This window comes from Oncorhynchus masou, chromosome 18 (assembly GCF_036934945.1).
Source record: "Oncorhynchus masou masou isolate Uvic2021 chromosome 18, UVic_Omas_1.1, whole genome shotgun sequence".
Taxonomy (NCBI): domain Eukaryota; kingdom Metazoa; phylum Chordata; class Actinopteri; order Salmoniformes; family Salmonidae; genus Oncorhynchus; species Oncorhynchus masou.
In genome coordinates, this window is record NC_088229.1 from 13,520,082 (window position 1) to 13,541,554 (window position 21,473).

At 42.6% G+C, this 21,473-nt stretch overlaps 1 protein-coding gene across 3 annotated transcripts; it reads right to left on the reverse strand.

The window, feature by feature from the left end:
• Positions 1-422: 422 nt before the first annotated feature.
• Positions 423-12,504, reverse strand: LOC135504006 (proton-transporting V-type ATPase complex assembly regulator TMEM9-like). 3 transcript variants are annotated; one of them, XM_064922246.1, is made up of 6 exons: positions 12,460-12,504; positions 11,751-11,920; positions 10,836-10,927; positions 10,420-10,528; positions 4,578-4,709; positions 423-1,890 (listed from the first exon to the last, which is right to left on the reverse strand). In XM_064922246.1, the coding sequence occupies exons 2-6, from the start codon at positions 11,844-11,846 to the stop codon at positions 1,738-1,740; spliced, it is 582 nt and encodes a 193-aa protein (XP_064778318.1). In that variant the 5' UTR covers positions 11,847-11,920; positions 12,460-12,504; the 3' UTR covers positions 423-1,737. The 3 variants fall into 3 exon arrangements, with proteins under 3 accessions (XP_064778318.1, XP_064778319.1, XP_064778320.1); XM_064922247.1 differs by having other exon boundaries at positions 12,425-12,496; XM_064922248.1 differs by having other exon boundaries at positions 12,456-12,494.
• Positions 12,505-21,473: the final 8,969 nt, after the last annotated feature.

Below are 21,473 nucleotides of genomic sequence, written 5' to 3' on the forward strand. Positions count from 1 at the left end.
TTATTAAGGACAGAACTCCCCATCTTTACAACCATTGAATCTATATGTTTTGACCATGACAGTTTACAATCGAAGGTAACACAAAGTAACAGCTCTCTAAGTCTCAAATATAAAATAGATTATGGTCATGGACTAAAGCGAAGTGCTGAATTGACAACATGTGCATGGTGTGGTATTATAGATCTTGGGCCCAGGCCCAGTTAATACTTGACCTAACATAGGACCACATCCATTTCCACATCATAATGTGCTGTGTGGCCATCTAGTGGTCATGAGTCATACAGGCACCTCTGAAGATGAGGGATATGACGGCAGGTAACTCAAGCGACAACAAGGGGTTTAACATTGTCTATAAATACATAAGCAGCTTCAATCAAACTATGTTATACTGATTTCACCAAATAACTCCAACAGGATAAATATAAGCTCAACCAAGGTCCATTTTTACTGTTTTCCAAGCATGGTTTAGACAATTACACAGACATTCTTTCAACATCGCAAGATCTCAGAACAGAGTCCAACTAAAATAATGTAATAAAATCCTAGCCTATATCAAAACACACATCAGTTGATATGTCTTTAACATCAACATACAGGCCCTACCATATTCCTTTTGATAATTACATTCAAAATAATGTCAATTAAGAGTAGATCTGCATTAAAATACATCAGCTAAAACATTAATTCAATAGGTCCTTTTCATCAATTCTCAATGTGTGTGTGTTTGAGGTAAAGCAGGCTAGCATAACTTCACCTCAGAATGTGATTGGAAATGTCCCCCCTCCACACACACAGCACATAGCCTCAGTCAGAGCTAGCTAATGGAATGTGAGACAATCCACTGACTGCAATATTCCACTCTGGAATCATACAAAGACATTTGGCATTCCAGTGATTCTACAGTAAATGACTACATTACAATGACCGTTACAAGCTAAGCTATTCACATTTAGCACCCTCTGAGGTTTCACTCATCTGTGTCCACTCCAGGTAGACAGCCTATCAAACAACACATTTTTCAAAGCCAGCCAAACTATCAATCATCATGACATGGCTAAATAAAGCAATACATTTTCCTTTCTTGTGTCTTTAAGTGCAAAGGATATCATCAGGAAGTGCAAAATGAACCACAAGTGGTTCTGATGATAAATAGTGCTTAAACTAAGCAATGAACTTGGCTTGGCACCAGCTAATAATTAAAGTAACCAATTACATACCGGCAGCCTATTTACAGTGAGCCTATCATTCACAAGCATTCAGCCTACCTAAAGTATCCGGTGCGCTGAGTTAGCTTCACAATACAACAATGCTACAATGAGGATTGAAAATTATTTGTAACATGTGCTTAAGCATATTAAAAATATTCTGAATCAGTCCTACTTTTTCAAAGCTTATTTTGGATAAAGTGATTGTAATATATCCAGTTCCATTTCCTGTTTTATCTTTCCATGCAGATGATGCAGAGATGATGATGCAACCACAACTTCCACTTTGCTCTATATTCTCATGACAGCAACCACCATTTTGGAAACAAAGGACAAATGGGCCAGCGATCGTTCCAAACAGAATTACCATAACGCTCATTAACAATCCTAAATGTGCAGGGACTGTATTGAAATGGCAAAGGGATTGAAATCCTGAAGAACAACATGTAGCTAGTGACAGTACAACAGCAGCAGATATGGAGGAAGCTTGGGAGGTGACTCTAGCCTCTGATCTGAAGTCAGCCATTGAGGTTTAACTAAGCATCTTGTGTCGGTCAAAGACAGTCTTGCGCTGTTCCTGGACCTGTTTTTTCCAGCGCTGCTGGGCTCCCTCTACCCGTTCCAGTACCGTGTTACCCCTGCCTCCCTGGGCAGCGGCAGCACACTCAGGCTGCGGCTGCATGTCCTGTATGGGAGGGGTCGAAGGGGAGAGACAGAGCGAGACAGAGAGATAGAGACACAGAGAGGAGAGACAGAGAGAGTGTACAGGACGTTACACACACCTGTTAAATCAGTGAAGTAGAAACCAGCAAACCAGTAGAATTGTTCCTCATAACCCTCACATCCCACAGCCTCCTGACAAACGAGTTTGTTTCCTATGTGTGGTGTACAACCATTTATCGGATCATCAAGAACTTCAAGGAGAGCGGTTCAATTGTTGTGAAGAAGGTTTCAGGGCACCTAAGAAAGTCCAGCAAGCGCCAGGACCATCTCCTCAAGTTGATTCGGTTGCGGGATCAGGGCACCACCAGTGCAGAGCTTGCTCAGGAATGGCAGCAGGCAGGTGTGAGTGCATCTGCATGCACAGTGAGGCGAAGACTTTTGGAGGATGGCCTGGTGTCAAGAAGGCCAGCAAAGAAGCCACTTCTCTCCAGGAAAAACATCAGGGACAGACTGATATTCTGCAAAAGGTACAGGGATTGGACTGCTGAGGACTGGGGTAAAGTCATTTTCTTGGATGAATCCCCTTTCCGATTGTTTGCGGCATCCGGAAAAAATCTTGTCCGGAGAAGACAAGGTGAACGCTACCATCAGTCCTGTGTCATGCCAACAGTAAAGCATCCCTGAGACTATTCATGTGTGGGGTTGCTTCTCAGCCAAGGGAGTGGGCTCACTCACAATTTTGCCTAAGAACACAGCCATGAATAAAGAATGGTACCAACACATCCTCCGACAGCAACTTCTCCCAACCATCCAGCAACAGTTTGGTGACAAACAATGCCTTTTACAGCATGATGGAGCACCTTGCCATAAGGCAAAAGTGATAACTAAGTGGCTTGGGGAACAAAACATTGATATTTTGGGTCCATGGCCAGGAAACTCCCCAGACCTTAATCCCATTGAGAACTTGTGGTCAATCCTCAAGAGGCGGGTGAACAAACAAAAACCCACAAATTCTGACAAACTCCAAGCATTGATTATGCAAGAATGGGCTGCCATCAGTCAGGATGTGGCCCAGAAGTGAATTGACAGCATGCCAGGGCGGATTGTAGAGGTCTTGAAAAAGAAGGATCAACACTGCAAATATTGACTCTTTGTATCTTTGTAACTTAATGTAATTGTCAATAAAAGTCTTTGACACTTATGAAATGCTTGTAATTATACTTCAGTATTCCATATTAACATCTGACAAAATATCTAAAGACACTGAAGCAGCAAACTTTGTGGAAATTAATATTTGTGTCATTCTCAAAACTTTTTGCCACGACTGTACATAAGTATTCAGACCCTTTACTCAGTTCTTTGTTGAAGCATCTCTGGCAGCGATGACAAAATCGAGTCTTCTTGGGTTTGACGCTACAAGCTTGGCACACCTGTATTTGGGGAGTTTCTTCCATTCTTCTCTGCAGATCCTCTCAAGCGCTGTCAGGTTGGATGAGGAGGGTTGATCCACAGATATTTTCAGGCCTCTCCAAGTCTGGGCTCTGGCTGTTAGATCAGATGTTAGATCGGGTTCAAGTCCGGCCTCTGGCTGGGCCACTCAAGGACATTCAGAGACGTGTACCGAAGCCACTCCTGTGTTGTCTTGGCTGTGTGCTTAGGGTTGTTGTCCTATTGGAAGGTGAACCTTTGCCCCAGTCTGAGGTCCTAAACGCTCTGGAGCAGGTTCTCATCAAGGATCTCTCTGTAATTTTCTCCGTTCATCTTTGCCTTGATCCTGACTAGTCTTCCAGTCCCTGCCACTGAATAACATCCCTACAACATGATGCTGCTACCACCATGCTTCACCGTAGGGATGGTACCAGGTTTCTTCCAGGCGTGACACTTGGCATTCAGACCAAAAAGTTCAATATTGGTTTCATCAGACCAGAGAATGGTGTTTCTCATGATCTTAAGAGTCTTTAAGTGACCATTGACAAACTCCAAGCGGGCTGATCGATGGAGTGCTACAGAGATGGTTGTCCATCTGGAAGGTTCTCCCATCTCATCAGAGGAACTCTAGATCTCTGTCAGAGTGACCATCGGGTTCTTGGTCACCTCCCTGACCAAGGCTCTTCTCCGTCGATTGCTCAGTTTGGCCGGGCGACCAGCTCTAGGAAGAGTCTTGGTGGTTCCATCCTTCTTCCATTTAAGAATGATGGAGGCCACTGTGTTCTTGGGGACCTTCAATGCTGCAGATATTTTTGCTGTACCCTTCCCCAGATCTGTGCCTCGACACAATAGTCTCAGAGCTCTACAGACAATTCCTTCGACCTCATGGCTTGGTTTTTGCTCTGACATGCACTGTCAACTGTGGGACCTTAAATAGACAGGTGTGTGCCTTTCCAAATCATGTCCAATCAATTGAATTTACCACAGGTGGACTCCAATCAAGTTGTAGAAACATCTCTAGGATGATCAATGGAAACAGGAGGCACTTGAGCTCAATTTCGAGTCTCATAGCAAAGGGTCTGAATACTTATGTAAATAAGGTATTCCTGTTTTTTATTTTTAATACATTTGCAAAAATGATGATTATGGGGTATTGTGTGTAGATTAATGAGGATTGTTTTTGTTGAATCCATTTCAGAATTAGGCTGTAACATTACAAAATGTGTAAGAAGTCAAGGGGTCTGAATACTTTCCGAAGGCACTGTATATCTGTTTATATACCTCAGAGTCGTCCTCGTTGTGAAGGGGTTGGATGTAGGGGTCATGTTTACGGATGAGAGGTTCAACCAGCAGCAGGAACAACATGTAGAGTAGCAGAGAGCCCACCACTGACAGGTAGATGATGATCGTCACCTGGGGATGGAAAATAAATGTAGCTTGGATTAAAGTTTAGCAGACAAAGCCTTTGGCTGCTTTCTGACATGCTAAGGCAAACATTTGACAAGTTAAACATGCAGGTGTACAAAGACAGGAAAGGAAGGATGTATCTAAAATGCAGGAGAGGGATATTTCATATGTTATTTGTTATTTATATATTAGAAATAATATTACTATTCAGTTTATTTGCAAATACAGACACATAGTCTTGTATGTAAAAAATAATGGAAATTTTTTGAATAAACAAACTGAAGAATAGAATAGATGTTAATGTATAAATTGATGATAAATTATGATATTTGTCGAAAACAGGTGCCTTCTGCTTAGGGCTGGGAGATATGGGCTGGGTGACTCACTATGTACAGTACCAATCAAAAGTTTGGACACACCTACTAATTCAAAGGTTTTTCTTTATTTTTACTATTTCTACAAAATATATTTTAGATTTGAGATTCTTCAAAGTAGCAACCCTTTGCCTTGATGACAGCTTTGCACACTCTTGGCATTCTCTCAACCAGCTTCACCTGGAATGCTTTTCCAACAGTTTTGAAGGAGTTCCAACATGCTGAGCACTCGTTGGCTTTTCCTTCACTCTGCGGTCCAACTCATCCCAAACCATCTCACTTGAGTTGAGGTCGGTTGATTGTGGAGGCCAGGTCATCTGATGCAGCACCCCATCACTCTCCTTGGTCAAATAGCCCTTACACAGCCTGGAGGTTTGTTGGGTCATTGTCCTGTTGAATAACAAATGATGGTCCCACTAAGCACAAACCAGATGGGATGGTGTATCGCCGTAGAATGCTGTGGTAGCCATGCTGGTTAAGTGTGCCCTGAATTTGAAATAAATCCCTGACAGTGTCACCAGCAAAGCACCCCCACACTTCCTCCTCCATGCTTCATGGTGGGAACCACAAATGCGGAGATCATCCGTTCACTTACTCTGCGTCTCACAAAGACATGGCGGTTGGAACCAAAAATCTCAACTTTGGACTCATCAGACCAAAGAACAGATTTACACCATTCTAATGTCCATTGCTCGTGTTTCTTGGCCCAAGCAAGTCTCTTCTTATTATTGGTGTCCTTTAGTAGTGGTTTCTTTGCAGCAATTTCATGAAGGCCTGATGTTGATGTTGAGATGTGTCTGTTGGAGGAGAGGGCTATTTCATATATTATTTTTTATTTACACACTGAACAAAAATATAAACGCAACATGTGAAATGTTAGTCCCATGTTTCAAGAGCTTAAATATAAGATTCCAGAAATGTTCCATATTGGGCACAAATTTGTATACATCTCTGTTAGTGAGCATTTCTCCTTTGCCAAGATAATACATCCACCTGACAAGTATGGCATATGAAGAAGCTAATTAAAATGCATGATCATTACACAGGTGCACCTTGTTCAATAAAAGGCCCCTCTAAAAACGAATGTGCCGTTTTGTCACACAACACAATGCCACAGATGTCTCAAGTTTTGAGGGGGCGTGGAACTGGCATGCTGACTGCAGAAACGTCCACCAGAGCTGTTGCCAGAAAATGTACACGTGGTCTGCGGTTGTGAGGCCAGTTGGACGTACTGTCAAATTCTCTAAAACTACATTGGAGGCGGCATATGGTAGAGAAATGAACATTCAATTCTCTGGCAACTGCAATGGTGGACATTCCTGCAGTCAGCGTGCCATTTGCATGCTCCCTTAAAATATCGGTGGCATTGAGCTGATTGACAAAACTGCACATTTTAGAGTGGCCTTTTAATGTCCCCAGCACAAGGTGTACCTGTGTAATGACCATGCTGTTTAATATGCCATACCTGTCAGGTGGATGGATTGTCTTGGCAAAGGAGAAATGCTCACTAACAGGGATGTAAACACATTTGTGCACCAAATTTGAGAGAAATAAGCATATGGAACATTTCTGGGATATTTTATTTCACCACATGAAACATTTGACCCACACTTTACATGTTCTGGTTATTTTTTTTGTTCAGAGTCGAATACACAACATAATATAAGTTTATATATACATTATACAGTGATGATGTTTGTCGAAAACAGGTGCCACCAACTCAGTGGCTCCTTGAGCAGACCACTTAACCCTTAACCTGCACCACAGGTGCTGCTCTGTAGCTGACCCTGTGCTGCACGTGGCGCAGAGCACTGCTTGGAACAGGTTGGGGGTTTAGTGACTCAAGGGCAGGTGGTAACTGAGATGATGCCAACAACCCTGAGATGATGCCAACAACCCTGAGATGATGCCAAGTTCTGTTTGACACTTGGTATTGCCATATTGGTCAAAAGTCTGGACATCATTTAATCAGCATTAAAGGTTAAAATGTAACACTCGCACTCGTAGGTGCTGCTGCCTCCATGTGCTCTCATTGGTTGAGGAATCCCTGAGAACAGACCACCTGTGGGTTATCTTTGGGGGCATACTGTATGTTGGGGATGAATTGGAGAAGCCCGATGAAGTATTTATAAACAGCGATTGGGCACAGAAAAACCATCAGCGGTTGGTTCCCCTGAGATACAGACCATCGTCTACAGACTCTACATAGCACAGGTAAGATCTAGTCCAGTCTCATCTTTACATCGTTTTAATGAGTTCTGTAACACGTGTACAACATAGCATTTTGCATATTGTACCACAAACAAAATTATTTCCTTGATAATTAACAATGTTTGTCATTTCATTTTCTGACTTAATTTGTATTTTTTTCTCTTCTCCCTGACGACTGTTAGTGTTGTATCTCCTCTTCTCCCTGACGACTGTTAGTGTTGTATCTCCTCTTCTCCCTGACGACTGTTAGTATTGTATCTCCTCTTCTCCCTGACGACTGTTAGTGTTGTATCTCCTCTTCTCTCTGAAGACTGTTAGTGTTGTATCTCCTCTTCTCTCTGAAGACTGTTCGTATTGTATCCCCTCTTCTCTCTGAAGACTGTTCGTATTGTATCCCCTCATCTCTCTGAAGACTGTTCGTATTGTATCGCCTCATCTCTCTGAAGACTGTTCGTATTGTATCCCCTCATCTCTCTGAAGACTGTTCGTATTGTATCCCCTCATCTCTCTGAAGACAGTTAGTGTTTTTTTGACAATTTTTTTCATTTTACCCCTTTTTCGTGGTATCCAATTGTTAGTAGCTACTATCTTGTCTCATCGCTACAACTCCCGTACGGGCTCGGGAGAGACGAAGGTTGAAAGTCATGCGTCCTCCGATACACAACCCAACCAAGCCACACTGCTTCTTAACACAGCGCGCATCCAACCCGGAAGCCAGCCGCACCAATGTGTCGGAGGAAACACCATGCACCTGGCAACCTTGGTTAGCGTGCACTGCACCCGGCCCGCCACAGGAATCGCTGGTGCGCGATGAGTCAAGGATATCCCTACCGGCCAAGCCCTCCATAACCCGGACGACGCTGGGCCAATCGTGCATCGCCCCACGGTCGCGGCCAGTTGCGACAGAGCCTGGGCGCGAACCCAGAGTCTCTGGTGGCACAGCTGGCGCTGCAGTACAGCGCCCTTAACCACTGCGCCACCCGGGAGGCCCGACTCAGGTTCTTTCTGACTCTCATGTGGCTTGACTAAGCTATATTTTGTCATCCTGTTGACATGCAAATGTATTTGAACCCCTCCCTTCTATTTTTTCCCTCTCTTAGTTTTCTTTCCCCTACTGAAAGCCATGGCCTCCCTCTCTCTGGGACTGCTGTTTCTCTGTATGTTGGTTGGCGTCCATGGTGCAAATGTCAGGGTGTCCGGCCTTCATGCCAGCGGCCTTCGAGGGGACCCTGCTGGTAATTACCCTGACCCCTACGTCAAGGTTTGGTGTGGTGGCGAATCCGGTGGCATGACAGACTGGCACAAGGATACTCAAAACCCAAACTGGAGTGCTGTATTCAACTTTCTGAATGTGCCACCCAGTGCTTCCCTCAAGTTTGAGATCTGGGACAAGGACCTAAACTTCGATGACCACCTGGGAACCTGCACCACGAACCTCCAGTTTGGCAGTCACAGCGTAACCTGCGGTCTGAGTAGTGGAACCTTCTACTACACTTACAGTTACCAGTAAACCAGCCATAATGTACAACATTAGGCCATCACATACCTTAATGAAATTCTAATGAATTTTACTGATGAACATTAAGCCCTAAATAAAAACTTGCCTTTCTGAACAATGGTCTCAGTCTGGTTATCTCATTTATTTGGACAGAGAAGCTACATGTTTTACATTTGACACTATACTGCAGCATTTTGGATTCGAGATCAAATGTTTCATATTAGGCAACAATACAGAATGTCACCTTTTATTTGAGGGTATTTTCATACATACAGATTTAGGATCTTAATTTGATCACTTTTGTTGCTGAGAATTTTCCTATGCCACATAAATTCACTGAATCCCCACACTAAACCACAGTTATATTAACAGTACTGCACTTTCATGACGCCTACTATTGTCTAGCTAATAGTTTAATCACCGAACAAGCACATTATGGAGTAAAGGTTAAAATCGTGTTGCTGCACGATTATTTTGCTATGACAATACTGGTCAAATACAGATCCTACATCTGTATCTGTTTTACTGTTCAGAAATGAAAGCACTTTTTGCATCTACTCCTCCATTTAAAGAAGTCAAGTATTTGGACAAATTCACTTATAGTTTATTAAAGTAGTCAAAAGTTTAGTATTTGGACCCATATTCCTAGCACGCGATGACTACATCAAGCTTGTGACACTACAAACTTGTTGGATGCATATACAGTTTGTTTTGTTTGTGTTTCGGATTATGTTTTGTCCAATAAGAACTGATTGGTGAATACACTTTTATTGTAAATAAGAATAGATGTTTCTGAACACTACTACATCGATACGGATGCTACCATGGTAAGGAATAATCATGAATGAATTGTGAATAATGACGAATGAGAAAGTTAGAGGACACAAATATCATACCCCCCAAAAATATGATTGTTATCAGTGAGAGATTAGCATTTCTTAAGGGGTAATGTATGATCTTTAGTCATGATTTTGGGGGTATGATCATCATTTTCACGATTCATTCATTATTATCCGTAGTCATGGTGTCATCCACATTAATGTAGAAGGGTTCAAAAACATCTATCTTATTTACAATAAAAGTGACTTCAAAATTACACAATACATTATTCACCATTCAGTTCATATTGGGCAAAATATAATCTAAAACACGACTAAACAAGGTTGTTTGTTATCAAACCAATAATTTGTGTCCTGGGATTAGTTTAAAACAGCCCGCAACATGGTTTGTGAAATTATTTAAAATGCGGACAAATCCGGCACAGAATGAAAAAAGTTATCTCCAGTAATTTGGGCCATATGTTTTGAATGGGCTATAGACAAGCCGTTTCCATTGTTGTAAAGCTACAAGCATGCCTGTCGCAAAGCTGTGCCCTTTCCTCTCTGGCACTCAGAGGCTGAGAAAGTAGGTAGGGCTGAAGGATGTGATAGTATCATATGATAAATAAATACATAAACACTGAGGGGACTGACTACTGTATGGATGGCCAGTCAATCTGTTGCTTTACTAATGATGTAACTTGTTGAATATCATACTCCTTCCCTACACCACAGTCTCTTCAGCATGGTCACTTTTGACCAGGTAATATCAGTTGAAATCAACCCTGTGTGTCAATGTAAAGGGTCAGTAGTACCTTGATGGTGTTGCTGCTGCGTTCCTCATACTTGCACTCACACAGCAGACAGTAGGCCTCCACATCATGGCCTGGCACTGGCATGGGCTCCACTACATGGAGGCAGTTACTGAGCACAGACAAAGGTACACACATTATAAATAACTAGTCTCTTATTATTAGTCTACTGCCTCTATGTTAGTCCAACATGTAAGCCTGACACTTTTATTCATTCTTTCCAGAACTACATTGAACTACGAAGACATCGATCAGCAAATTGTGTGCGTGGGGGAGCCTTAAATCCACAGCTTCATGACAGAACTAGTTAAATGTACTGTGGAAGACAACAGGAGTGAACAAAGATGAGTGACTGAGTTAGAACAGATTGTGAGTTCTGCATGATGTGCATAGGGCCTATGTGATAGAACATTTCTCACCAATCTTTCTGGGAGACATTCCTGCTGTAGATGTGTCCAGTGATGTTCCTGTAGGGTGGACAGATACACTTGCAGCGCACGTCTTCAAAACTCTGTGAACATAGAGAATAACATTATCGTCATGGGGGTCTTCAACACAGTGATTTGTTAGCCTGTACTCTCAGAAAAAAATATGATAACTAAAACCTAAAGGGGTTCTTCGGCTGTCCCCATAGGACAACCCTTTGAAGAACCCTTATTGGTTCCAGGTAAAAATCCTTTGGGGTTCCATGTAGAACCTTTTCCACAGAGGGTTCTACCTGAAACCAAAAAGGGTTATCCTATAGATGGGTTAGCTAACAAAGTCCCGAAAATGATGTGCTGCAATCAGGCAGAAGTCCGTGTGTTGCTGTGATTCTGGATGGTCAGATTACTAGCAACACTGACAAGAAGCTGCCATGTGGGAATCGTAGGTTACTCGTTTCAACTCGTTTTATCTTGTTCTTGATACCAAGTCTTGTTTTGAGGTCTATGCTAATATGACAAAAAAAAACAACCTAGCTAGCTAACCAACAACTGTAACAATGTACCTGAGAGACAACAAGCGCACATTGTGTGTAACCTTATTTATGTTTTCAATAAACATTCGAAATATAGTCAAAATATATATAATAAATATATTTAACATGTTGCCAACAATCTATGCCAACCCTGTCTGTTTTGCCACATAGTTGCTAAATAACCAACCCGTCTATGGGGATGGCTGAAGAACCCTTTTTTAGAAGAGTGTGGTCCTACATCTGTTTGTGCTGTCTTGCCAAATGACAATGACCGCAGACAGCACAAACAGATCTGGGACCAGGCTAATGATTTGTGTGAGCATCATCAGAAATTGACACTGTACACCGGTGAGTATGGCCCCGTCAATGAGCATACCTTGCTTGCATGTGCAAACGAGAACACCTCACAGAGCAGCACAAGCAGCAAGCCAAATAGGAGAGACCTGGAACTCTGTTCTCTCCTGGATGACATACTGACAGACAGGATGACAGGTAGCTATCTCCTCAATCTGGACTGGAGGAGGAAGACCACTGACCGAGCTGTATCTGGGAGGGAGGGAAGGAGGGAGGGAGGGAGGGGAGAGGTGGTCGGTCACACGCACACTCTTTATGGTCCCACAGGTTTGCTTTTGCTACATTTTTAAATAAACAAATATATTTACAACTGCTGTCAAGAGTAACGTTGATTCTTGAGATTAGTCGTACCCCATCAGAACCCCAAATCCAAGCATGTTTTACCCAAATGTTTGTAAACAGGAGTAAATGTAAACACTATTTGGCCTAAGTTTGATATATGGGATGGTCAGTCTTTGCATTCATAGCTATATCTCTGATTTTTAGAGTGGTTACATTTCTCAGCTTTGTTATTGTTTTAACTGATGATTGCTGCTTTAACGTTAATAGCTGGCTAACAGTAGCTAGCATGCTGTCGATAAAGGCCTTTATTAGAGGCTAAGTCGAAGACATTCGTGTCATTAATTAATATGTGTATGTGGCAAAAGTAACATTACAAATTCCACACCAGCGTAATATGTATTAGCTTGCAAATACCTGTGAAAATGTTTATTTATTTGCTACGCACATACCACAGGACTTCCGCTTTTCCTTGTTCTTCTTCAGTGGAGTGTAATGGCGGTTGGTTGCGAACTGTGAGTGCCTTATCGCCACCTTCTGGGCTGGAATAGAAAGACCAGAGCTATAGGTTTTCCTCTGGAAAGGACGGGTGTATTTAGGATTCCTGGCAATGCACAAATTATTTGCATATTTGAATGCAATTTAATGCTTGCTGGGGAAAAAGCCTCAGTCCAGCATATGAAATATTGGCTAAAATGTCTGTTTACGATGTGTAGTCTGATGTATCATTTAACATTTGAGTCATTAAGCAGACACTCTTATCCAGAGTGACTTACAGGAGCAATTAGGGTTAAGTGCCTTGCTCAAAGGCACATCGACAGATTTTTCACCTTGTCGGCTCGGGGATTCAAACCAGTGACCCTTCGGTTACTGGATCAACGCTCTAACCACTATGCTGCCTGCGGCCCTCGAATCCTCTCTTTAGCTGTAACGTAAACCCTGCTTCTTCTTCTTGACCCGATCAATATCTCTATTTCCTGGTAATCCTATCATATATATTCTTTCAGCCTAGACTCTAGGCTACCTTTTAATACGTCATACAAATCAATAACGCACGGATGCAGCTGAAAACACTTGAGGTCCTAGTCATCATGGGGAGAAATGGCAGAGGGAGACACTGATACTTCTCTAATGAGCTTTAACATCAGTGTAAACACTTCTCTGTATTGTCTGGTTGTCTTCCTCTTTCCCCCCACCTGTATCTGTATTTCAGACTGGTCTCATAGACTAGACGGAACATAGTTAATTAAAGTAAGTCCAGGACAATGAAATTAGTATGATATGTTTTGTTTGGTATAGTTATATAAGACAGAAGGTCAACTCTACTGGAGGGATACTAAGGCGCCGCTCCAGGATGTCCCATAAGTGTTCAATTGGGTTGAGATCGGGTGACTGACACACCCGCACACACACACACACACACACACACACACACACACACACACACACACACACACACACACACACACACACACACACACACACACACACACACACACACACACACACACACACACACACACACACACACACACACACACACACACCTACCAGACAAGCTCAATGCCTTTTATGCTCGCTTCGAGGCAAGCAACACTGAAGGATGCACAAGATCACCAGCTGTTATAGATGACACCAGCTGTTCTAGATAATGTTCTCAGTAGCTGATGTGAACAAAACCTCTAAACAGGTTAACATTCACAAAGCCGCTGGGCCAGACGGATTACCAGGACGTGTACTCAAAGCATGCGCGGACCAACTGTCAAGTGTCTTCACTGACATTTTCAACCTCTCCCTGACCGAGTCTGTAATACCTACATGTTTTAAGCAGACCACCATAGTCCCTGTGCCCAAGGAAGCAAAGGTAATCTGCCTAAATGATTTCCGCCCCGTGTAACTCACATCAGTAGCCATGAAGTGCTTTGAAAGGTTGGTCATGGCTCATATCAACAGCATCCTCCCGGACACCCTAGACCCAATCCAATTCGCATACTGCCCCAACAGATCCACAGATGACGCAATCTCAATCGCACTCCACACTGCCCTTTCTCACCTGGACAAAAGGAACACCTATGTGAGAATGCTGTTCAATGACAGCTCAATGACAGCTCAGCGTTCAACACCATAGTGCCCACGAAGCTCATTGCTAAGCTAAGGACTCTGGGACAAAGCACCTCCCTCTGCAAATGTATCCTGGACTTCCTGATGGGCCTCACCCAGGTGGTAAGAGTAGGCAACAACACGTCTGCCATGCTGATCCTCAACACTGGGCCCCTCAGGGGTGTGTACTTAGTCCCCTCCTGTATTCCCTGTTCACCGACGACTGTGTGGCCAAACATGACTCCAACATCATTATTAAGTTTGCTGACGACACAACAGTGGTAGGCCTGATCACCGACAACAATGAGACGACCTATAGGGAGGAGGTCAGAGACCTGGCAGTGTGGTGACAGGACAACAACCTCTTCCTCAATGTGAGCAAGACAAAGGAGCTGAACGTGGACTACAGGAAAAGGGTTGCCGAACAGACCCCCATTAACATCGATGGGGCTGTAGTGGAGCGGGTCGAGAGTTTCAAGTTCCTTGATGTCCACATCACTAACTAACTATCATGGTCCAAACATACCAAGACAGTCGTGAAGAGGGCACGACAAAACCTTTACCCCCTCAGGAGACTGAAAATATTTGGTATGGGTCCCCAGATCCTCAAAAGGTTCTACAGCTGCACCATCGAGAGCATCCTGACCAGTTGTATCACCGCCTGGTATGGCAACTGCTCGGCATCTGACCGTAAGGCACTACAGAGGGTAGTGCGAATGGCCCAGTACATCACCAAGCTTCCTGCCATCCAGGACCTATTTAATAACTGGTGTCAGAGGAAGGCCCAAAAAATTGTCAGAGACTCCAGTCACCCAAGTTATAGACTGTTTTCTCTGCTACCACATGGCAAGCGGTACCGGAGTGCCAAGTCTAGGACCAAAAGGCTCCTCAACAACTTCTATCCCCAAGCCATAAGACTGCTGAATAATTCATAAAATCGCCACTGGACAATTTACATTGACCCCCTCCCTTTTGTACACTGCTGCTACTCGCTGTTTGTTACCTATGCATAGTCATTTCGCCCCCACCTACATGTACAGATTACCTCAACTAGCCTGTACCCCTGCACACTGACCCGGTACCGGTGCCCTCTGTATATAGCCCTGTTACGTTATTCTTATTGTGTTACTTTTTATTATAATTTTTTATTTTAGTCAACTTGGTAAATATTTTCTTCTTCTTGAACTGCACTGTTGGTTAAGGGCTTGTAAGTAAGCAAGTAAGTCTACACTTGCTGTATTCGGCACATGACAAATAAATAAAGTTTGATTTAACACACACACACACACACAAACACACACACACACACACACCTTTTAAACCCCCTATGCTACTTTGAGACCCCTCTTTCAGAGTCACTGAGATCTCTTCTTCTAGCCATGGTAGCCCAAATAACTCTAAGCATGATGGGATATTACTTGCTTAATTAACTTTGGAACCACAGCTGTGTGGAAGCACCTGCTTTCAATATACGTTGTATCCCTAATTTATTCAAGTGTTTCCTTCATTTTGGTGGTCAACAATATTAGGAGAGGACTTCAGGAAATAGCAGAGGGAGCACCACCCCTATCCACATTGATGGGACCAAAGAGGAGAAGGTGGAAAGCTTCAAGTTCCTCGGTGTACACATCACTGACAAACTGAAATGGTCCACCCACACAGACAGTGTGGTGAAGAAGGCGCAACAGCGCCTCTTCAACCTCAGGAGGCTAAAGAAATTTGGCCTAACACTTAAAACCCTCACAAACTTTTACAGATGCAATCTGGAAAAAAAAGGAATCACTGGCCACTTTTAGAAATGGATCCCTAGCCACTTTAATAATGATCCGTATCTGGCATTACTCATCTCATATGTATAAACTGCACTCCACACTATTCTACTGTATCTTAGTCACATTTAAATTGTGTTTACATATTGCATTACCCATTTCATATGTATATACTGTATTGTATTCTATAATACACCACTGACTGTTAAACAGTCATCTCCAGCACATCTGAGGCTGCTGCCTATAGACACTTTAAGGAAATGAAACATGAGCCACTTTATTTCTCCATATCTCGCATTACTCATCTCATATGTGTACACTGTACTCTATACTATTCTACGGTATCTTAGTCACTTTAATGGTTTGTAAATATTGCATCACCCATCTGATATGCACTGTGTATACTGTACTCTATACTATGCCACTGTATCTTAGGCCAACTCTCTGACATACACTACCGTTCAAAGGTTTGGCGTCACCTGGAAATGTCCTTGATTTTTAAAGAAAAGCACATTTTTGGTCCATTTAAAATAACATCAAATTGATCAGAAATACAGTGTAGACATTGTTAATGTTGTAAGTGGCTATTGTAGCTGGAAACGGCAGTTTTTTTATGGAATATCTACATAGGCGTACAGAGACACATTATCAGCAACCATCCCTCCTGTTTTCCAATGGCACGCTGTGTTAGCTAATCCAAGTTTATAATTTTAAAAGGCTAATTGATCATTAGAAAACCCTATTGCAATTATGTTAGCAGAGCTGAAAACTGTTGTTTTGATTAAAGAAGCAATAAAACTGGCCTTCTTTAGACTAGTTGAGTATCTGGAGCATTAGCATTTGTGGGTTCGATTACAGGCTCAAAATGGCCAGAAACAAAGACCTTTCTTCTGAAACTCGTCAGTCTATTCTTGGTCTGAGAAATGAAGGCTCTTCCATGTGAGAAATTGCCAAGAAACTGAAGATCTCATACAAAGCTGTGTTCTACTCCCTTCATAGAATAGCGCAAACTGGCTCCAACCAAAATAGAAAGAGGAGTGGGAGGCCCCGGTGCACAACTGAGCAAGAGGACAAGTACATTAGAGTGTCTAGTTTGAGAAACAGATGCCTCACAAGTCCTCAACTGGCAGCTTCATTAAATAGTACCTGCATTAAAGAGGACTGGCAAAAGTGCTCTTCACTGAGTCATGGTTTTGTCTCACCAGCGGTGATGGTCGGATTTGCATTTATTGTTGAAGGAATGAGCGTTACACTGAGGACCTGTTGGATTGGAGGGTGAGGGCTAGGGCCATTCCCCCCAGAAATGTCTGGGAACTTGCAGGTGCCTTTGTGGAAGAGTGGGGTAACATCTCACAGCAAGAACTGGCAAATCTGGTGCAGTCCATGAGGAGGAGATGCACTGCAATACTTGATGCAGCTGGTGGCCACACCAGATACTGACTGTTACTTTTGATTTTGACCCCCCCCCTTTGTTCAGGGACACATTATTCAATTTCTGTTAGTCACATGTCAGTTTATGTCTCAGTTGTTGAATCTTGTTCATACAAATATTTACACATGTTAAGATTGCTGAAAATAAATACAGTTGACAGTGAGAGGACGTTTCTTTTTTTGCTGAGTTTATTAGAATTTTAGCAACCAGGAAATGGCTGAGTGATTTTTGCATATTGTACCTTTTTAAGAAGCTGATAAAAAGAAAAACAGAGAAATGTTAAGAGGAAACAGTTAATCTGGTTTAGACTAGTTCTAGTGTTGTTCAGTCCGAGAACTGTTGGTGTTCTTCTGCCTCATATAAGTGGACAGCTGTCAATCACACACCTGAGTCCTGGGAGAGGAGGAGGAGGAGGAGGATGAAGAAAGGAGAAGAGGAGCTGTGGTGAGTCTGGTGCCGAGGGGAGAGGAGAAGATGATGGGGAGAGGAGAAGAGGAGAGGAGAAGAGAGTGTATCTGAAATGGATGCAGCGTAGAAGAGGGAGAGCCTCTAAGGGACAGAGATGCTCTTTGAGGGAACTGAGAGGAGACTGACTGCTGAAGCAGAGCAGGAGATTCAGCCAGACAGAACACGCAGCCCTAGCAGCTACCATGACACATGATGGACACACACAGGCATGCAGGACACACACACACACACACACCTAAATGAATAGGCAGCATTGCAGCAGGGCCTTGTGTGGCATTCCAGTGAGGCTAATATGACACAGCAGGAGTCCATTCATTACACGACACACACACACACACACACACACACACACACACACACACACACACACACACACACACACACACACACACACACACACACACACACACACACACACACACACACACACACACACACACACACACCACCTCAACAAAGAGAGACCCTTGTCCCTCCACTGTTTTCCTTAAGCAGTGTAGGTGTTTAGGGGGGAAACGGAGACAATTTTAACGTGCAAATGTCAGTCAGTCAGCTCCCAGCATTCACAGTCTAGCCTTCTCCAGAGGATGGGGGGGGACGACGACACACCGTCTGAATAACACAGCAGCTCAGTGCCACTGTGTTCTGGGGTCACAGTCTTCTATAGTGATGACAGAAAACGATCCCTTACAAACACACACAGACAGAAACACATGCGCCGGCACGCACACACACAAGCATACACACATATACATGTGCGCACACACACACACACACACACACACATATGCATGCATTTCCCTCATTACTACTTATTTACTGTTCCCCCTTCCCGGAAGACAAAACTTTTTTCTTTAAAAAAAAATCTCTCTCTCCCCCCTCCCATCCACACTGTATATAAACAGCATCATGACAATAAAACACAAGAAAACAATTTCATGCATGTCCCCCAAATTCATGCTAATCTCTGTAGACTGGTACAAAGTGTCCAAAATATCCCTGTTTGGGGAGGAGGGGAGGTAAATATCACACATGGAGAGGAAGAGGACAGAGGGAAGAATTGATCCCATCCATCGGTCCATCTGTACAGACACACTCTACCTTTTTATCAGTCAAAGGAAGACACCGTACATCATCCTAGAGGAGCTCATCGCTCCTCTACTCCTCCTCAGGTGTGACAGGCAGGGACATGACAAGGATGCATAGTGTGGCCCAACAAACACAATCAACACATTTAAAGACAATAACATGACATATACATTACCAGTCAAATAATTGGACACGTCTCAAAAAGACACAGCGGTTGGAACCAAAAATCTCTAATTTGGACTCATCAGACCAAAGGACAGTTCCTACGGATCTAATGTAAATTGCTCGTGTTTCTTTGCAGCAATTCGACCATGAAGGCCTGATTCACACAGTCTCCTCTGAACAGTTGATGTTGAGACGTGTCTGTTACTTGAAGTCCGTGAAGCATTTACTTGGGCTGCAATCTAAGGTACAGTTAACTCTAATGAACTTATCCTCTACAGCAGAGGTAACTCTGGGTCTTCCTTTCCTGTGGCGGTCATCATGAGAGCCAGTTTCATCATATCGTTTGTTTTTTGCGACTGTACTTGAAGAAAGTTCTTGAAATGTTCCGGATTTACTGACCTTCATGCTTATTTGAGCTGTTCTTGCAATAATATGGACTTGGTATTTTACCAAATAGGGCTATCTTCTGTATACCAACCCTACCTTGTCACAACACAACTGATTGGTTCAAATGCATTCCACAAATTACCTTTTAACAAGGCAAACCTGTTAATTGAAATTAATTCCAGGTGACTATCTAATGAAGCTGGTTGAGAGAATGCCAAGGGTCTACAAAGCTGTCATCAAGGCAAAGGGTGGCTAATTTGAAGAATTTTAAGTATAAAATATTTTTTATTAGTTTAACACTTTTTTTGGTTACTACATGATTCCATATGTATTATTTCATAGTTTTGATGTCTTCATTATTATTCTACAATGAAGAAAATAATAAAAGTAAAGAAAAACCCTGGAATGCGTAGGTGTGTCCAAACTTTGGACTGGTATTGTATATAACAATTATTTATGTTATTAGCATTTATGACCTATGCATACTGTATTCTTCTGTGTTTTGATCATTTAGTTGTTAATTCATTTATAAGTTAGTTAGTTTAATACCATCCATCCACTTTGTCTTCCATATAAGATTCCTGTTGACAAATATAAATAGAACCTCAGGAGGCTGAAGAAATTTGGCTTGTCACCGAAAACACTCACAAACTTTTACAGATGCACAATTGAGAGCATCTTGTTGGGCTGTATCACCGCCTGGTACGGCAACTGCTCCGCCCACAACCGTAAGGCTCTCCTGAGGGTAGTGAGGTCTGCACAACGCATCACCGGGGGCAAACTACCTGCCCTCCAGGATATCAACACCACCCGATGTCACAGGAAGGCCATAAAGATCATCAAGGACAACAACCACCTGAGCCACTGCCTGTTCACCCCGCTATCATCCAGAAGGCGAGGTCAGTACAGGTGCATCAAAGCTAGGACCGAGAGACTGAAAAACAGCTTCTATCTCAAGGCCATCAGACTGTTAAACAGCTGCCAATGTACTGTCTCAATCTCTAGCCACTTTAATATAAAAAAATTAGATGTAATAAATGTATCACTAGTCACTTTAAACAATGCCACTTTATGTAATGTTTACATACCCTACATTACTCATCTCATATGTATATACTGTACTCTATACCATTTACTGCATCTTGCCTGTGCTGCACGGCCATCACTCATCCATATATTTATATGTTGTCGTGGAAATTTCCTCTATTTACCAAATCATGAGAGCAAACCACACACCAGTCAGAGATATGCTTAATCTTCACCTATAATAATAATGAAGCTTTTGCAATAGCATTTTGACTTTCAACAGTTCAGTATCTCTAATGAAAAGTTGAGAATCCCAACATAATGGCAAATGGGATCCTTTATAGCAAAGATCCACCCCCCTTAGACAACATGACAAACCACAGGTCTTAGGAACTTACACAAAGAAAGACTTTACTTCAGAGAGGAGTATCCCCTAGCCAGACAGAGTTGGCTATAAATTATCGTTCAGTTTGGTCTCCTAAACAAAGCTCTTATTTCGTCCTTGGTACAAAATGGTACCAAGACATTACCCCCACCCTATGATATATATCAAATTGTCATTTAGATACAACCAATTCTAAATACAACCAATCCTGGACAAGCTCACAGAGAGGAGAGTGAGGCTATAGGTTAAGATAGGGGCAACAAAAGAGGGAGCATAGAATGATTCCAGACACTGCCATCCTCCTCTCCCCGATGGGAAAAGTAGGGAGTAACTGGCACACAGACACAGTGGAGCAAAAGATATGTTTACACATGATGACACCTTGACCTCTCCCCTCTCTGCGGCCCAAGCAACTTAGTCCTGACAGAGAACAGATAACTGCCAATGGCCACCACTATAGTACAACAAAATACATTCTTATGAGAAATAACTCATAAGCATATCATGAATATAAAACATCTTACCTATGTTACCAACCAATTCTGATTATTCCCCAACAATGTACATATTATTATTCATTCCTTTACACTTGTGTGTATAAGGTAGTTGTTGTGAAATTGTTAGATTACTTGTTAGATGTTACTG

What these genes read in the sequence shown, in the direction of transcription:
- LOC135504006 (XM_064922246.1), bottom strand. Translation starts at nt 11,846, where the DNA reads ATGTCATCCAGGAGAGAACAGAGTTCCAGGTCTCTCCTATTTGGCTTG. An exon ending in GCAGCAGCAACACCATCAAG is followed by an intron (nt 4,710 to 10,419) that starts GTACTACTGACC and finishes TTCCATCCCCAG; the next exon opens with GTGACGATCATCATCTACCT. An exon ending in ACAACGAGGACGACTCTGAG is followed by an intron (nt 1,891 to 4,577) that starts GTATATAAACAG and finishes CCTCCCATACAG; the next exon opens with GACATGCAGCCGCAGCCTGA.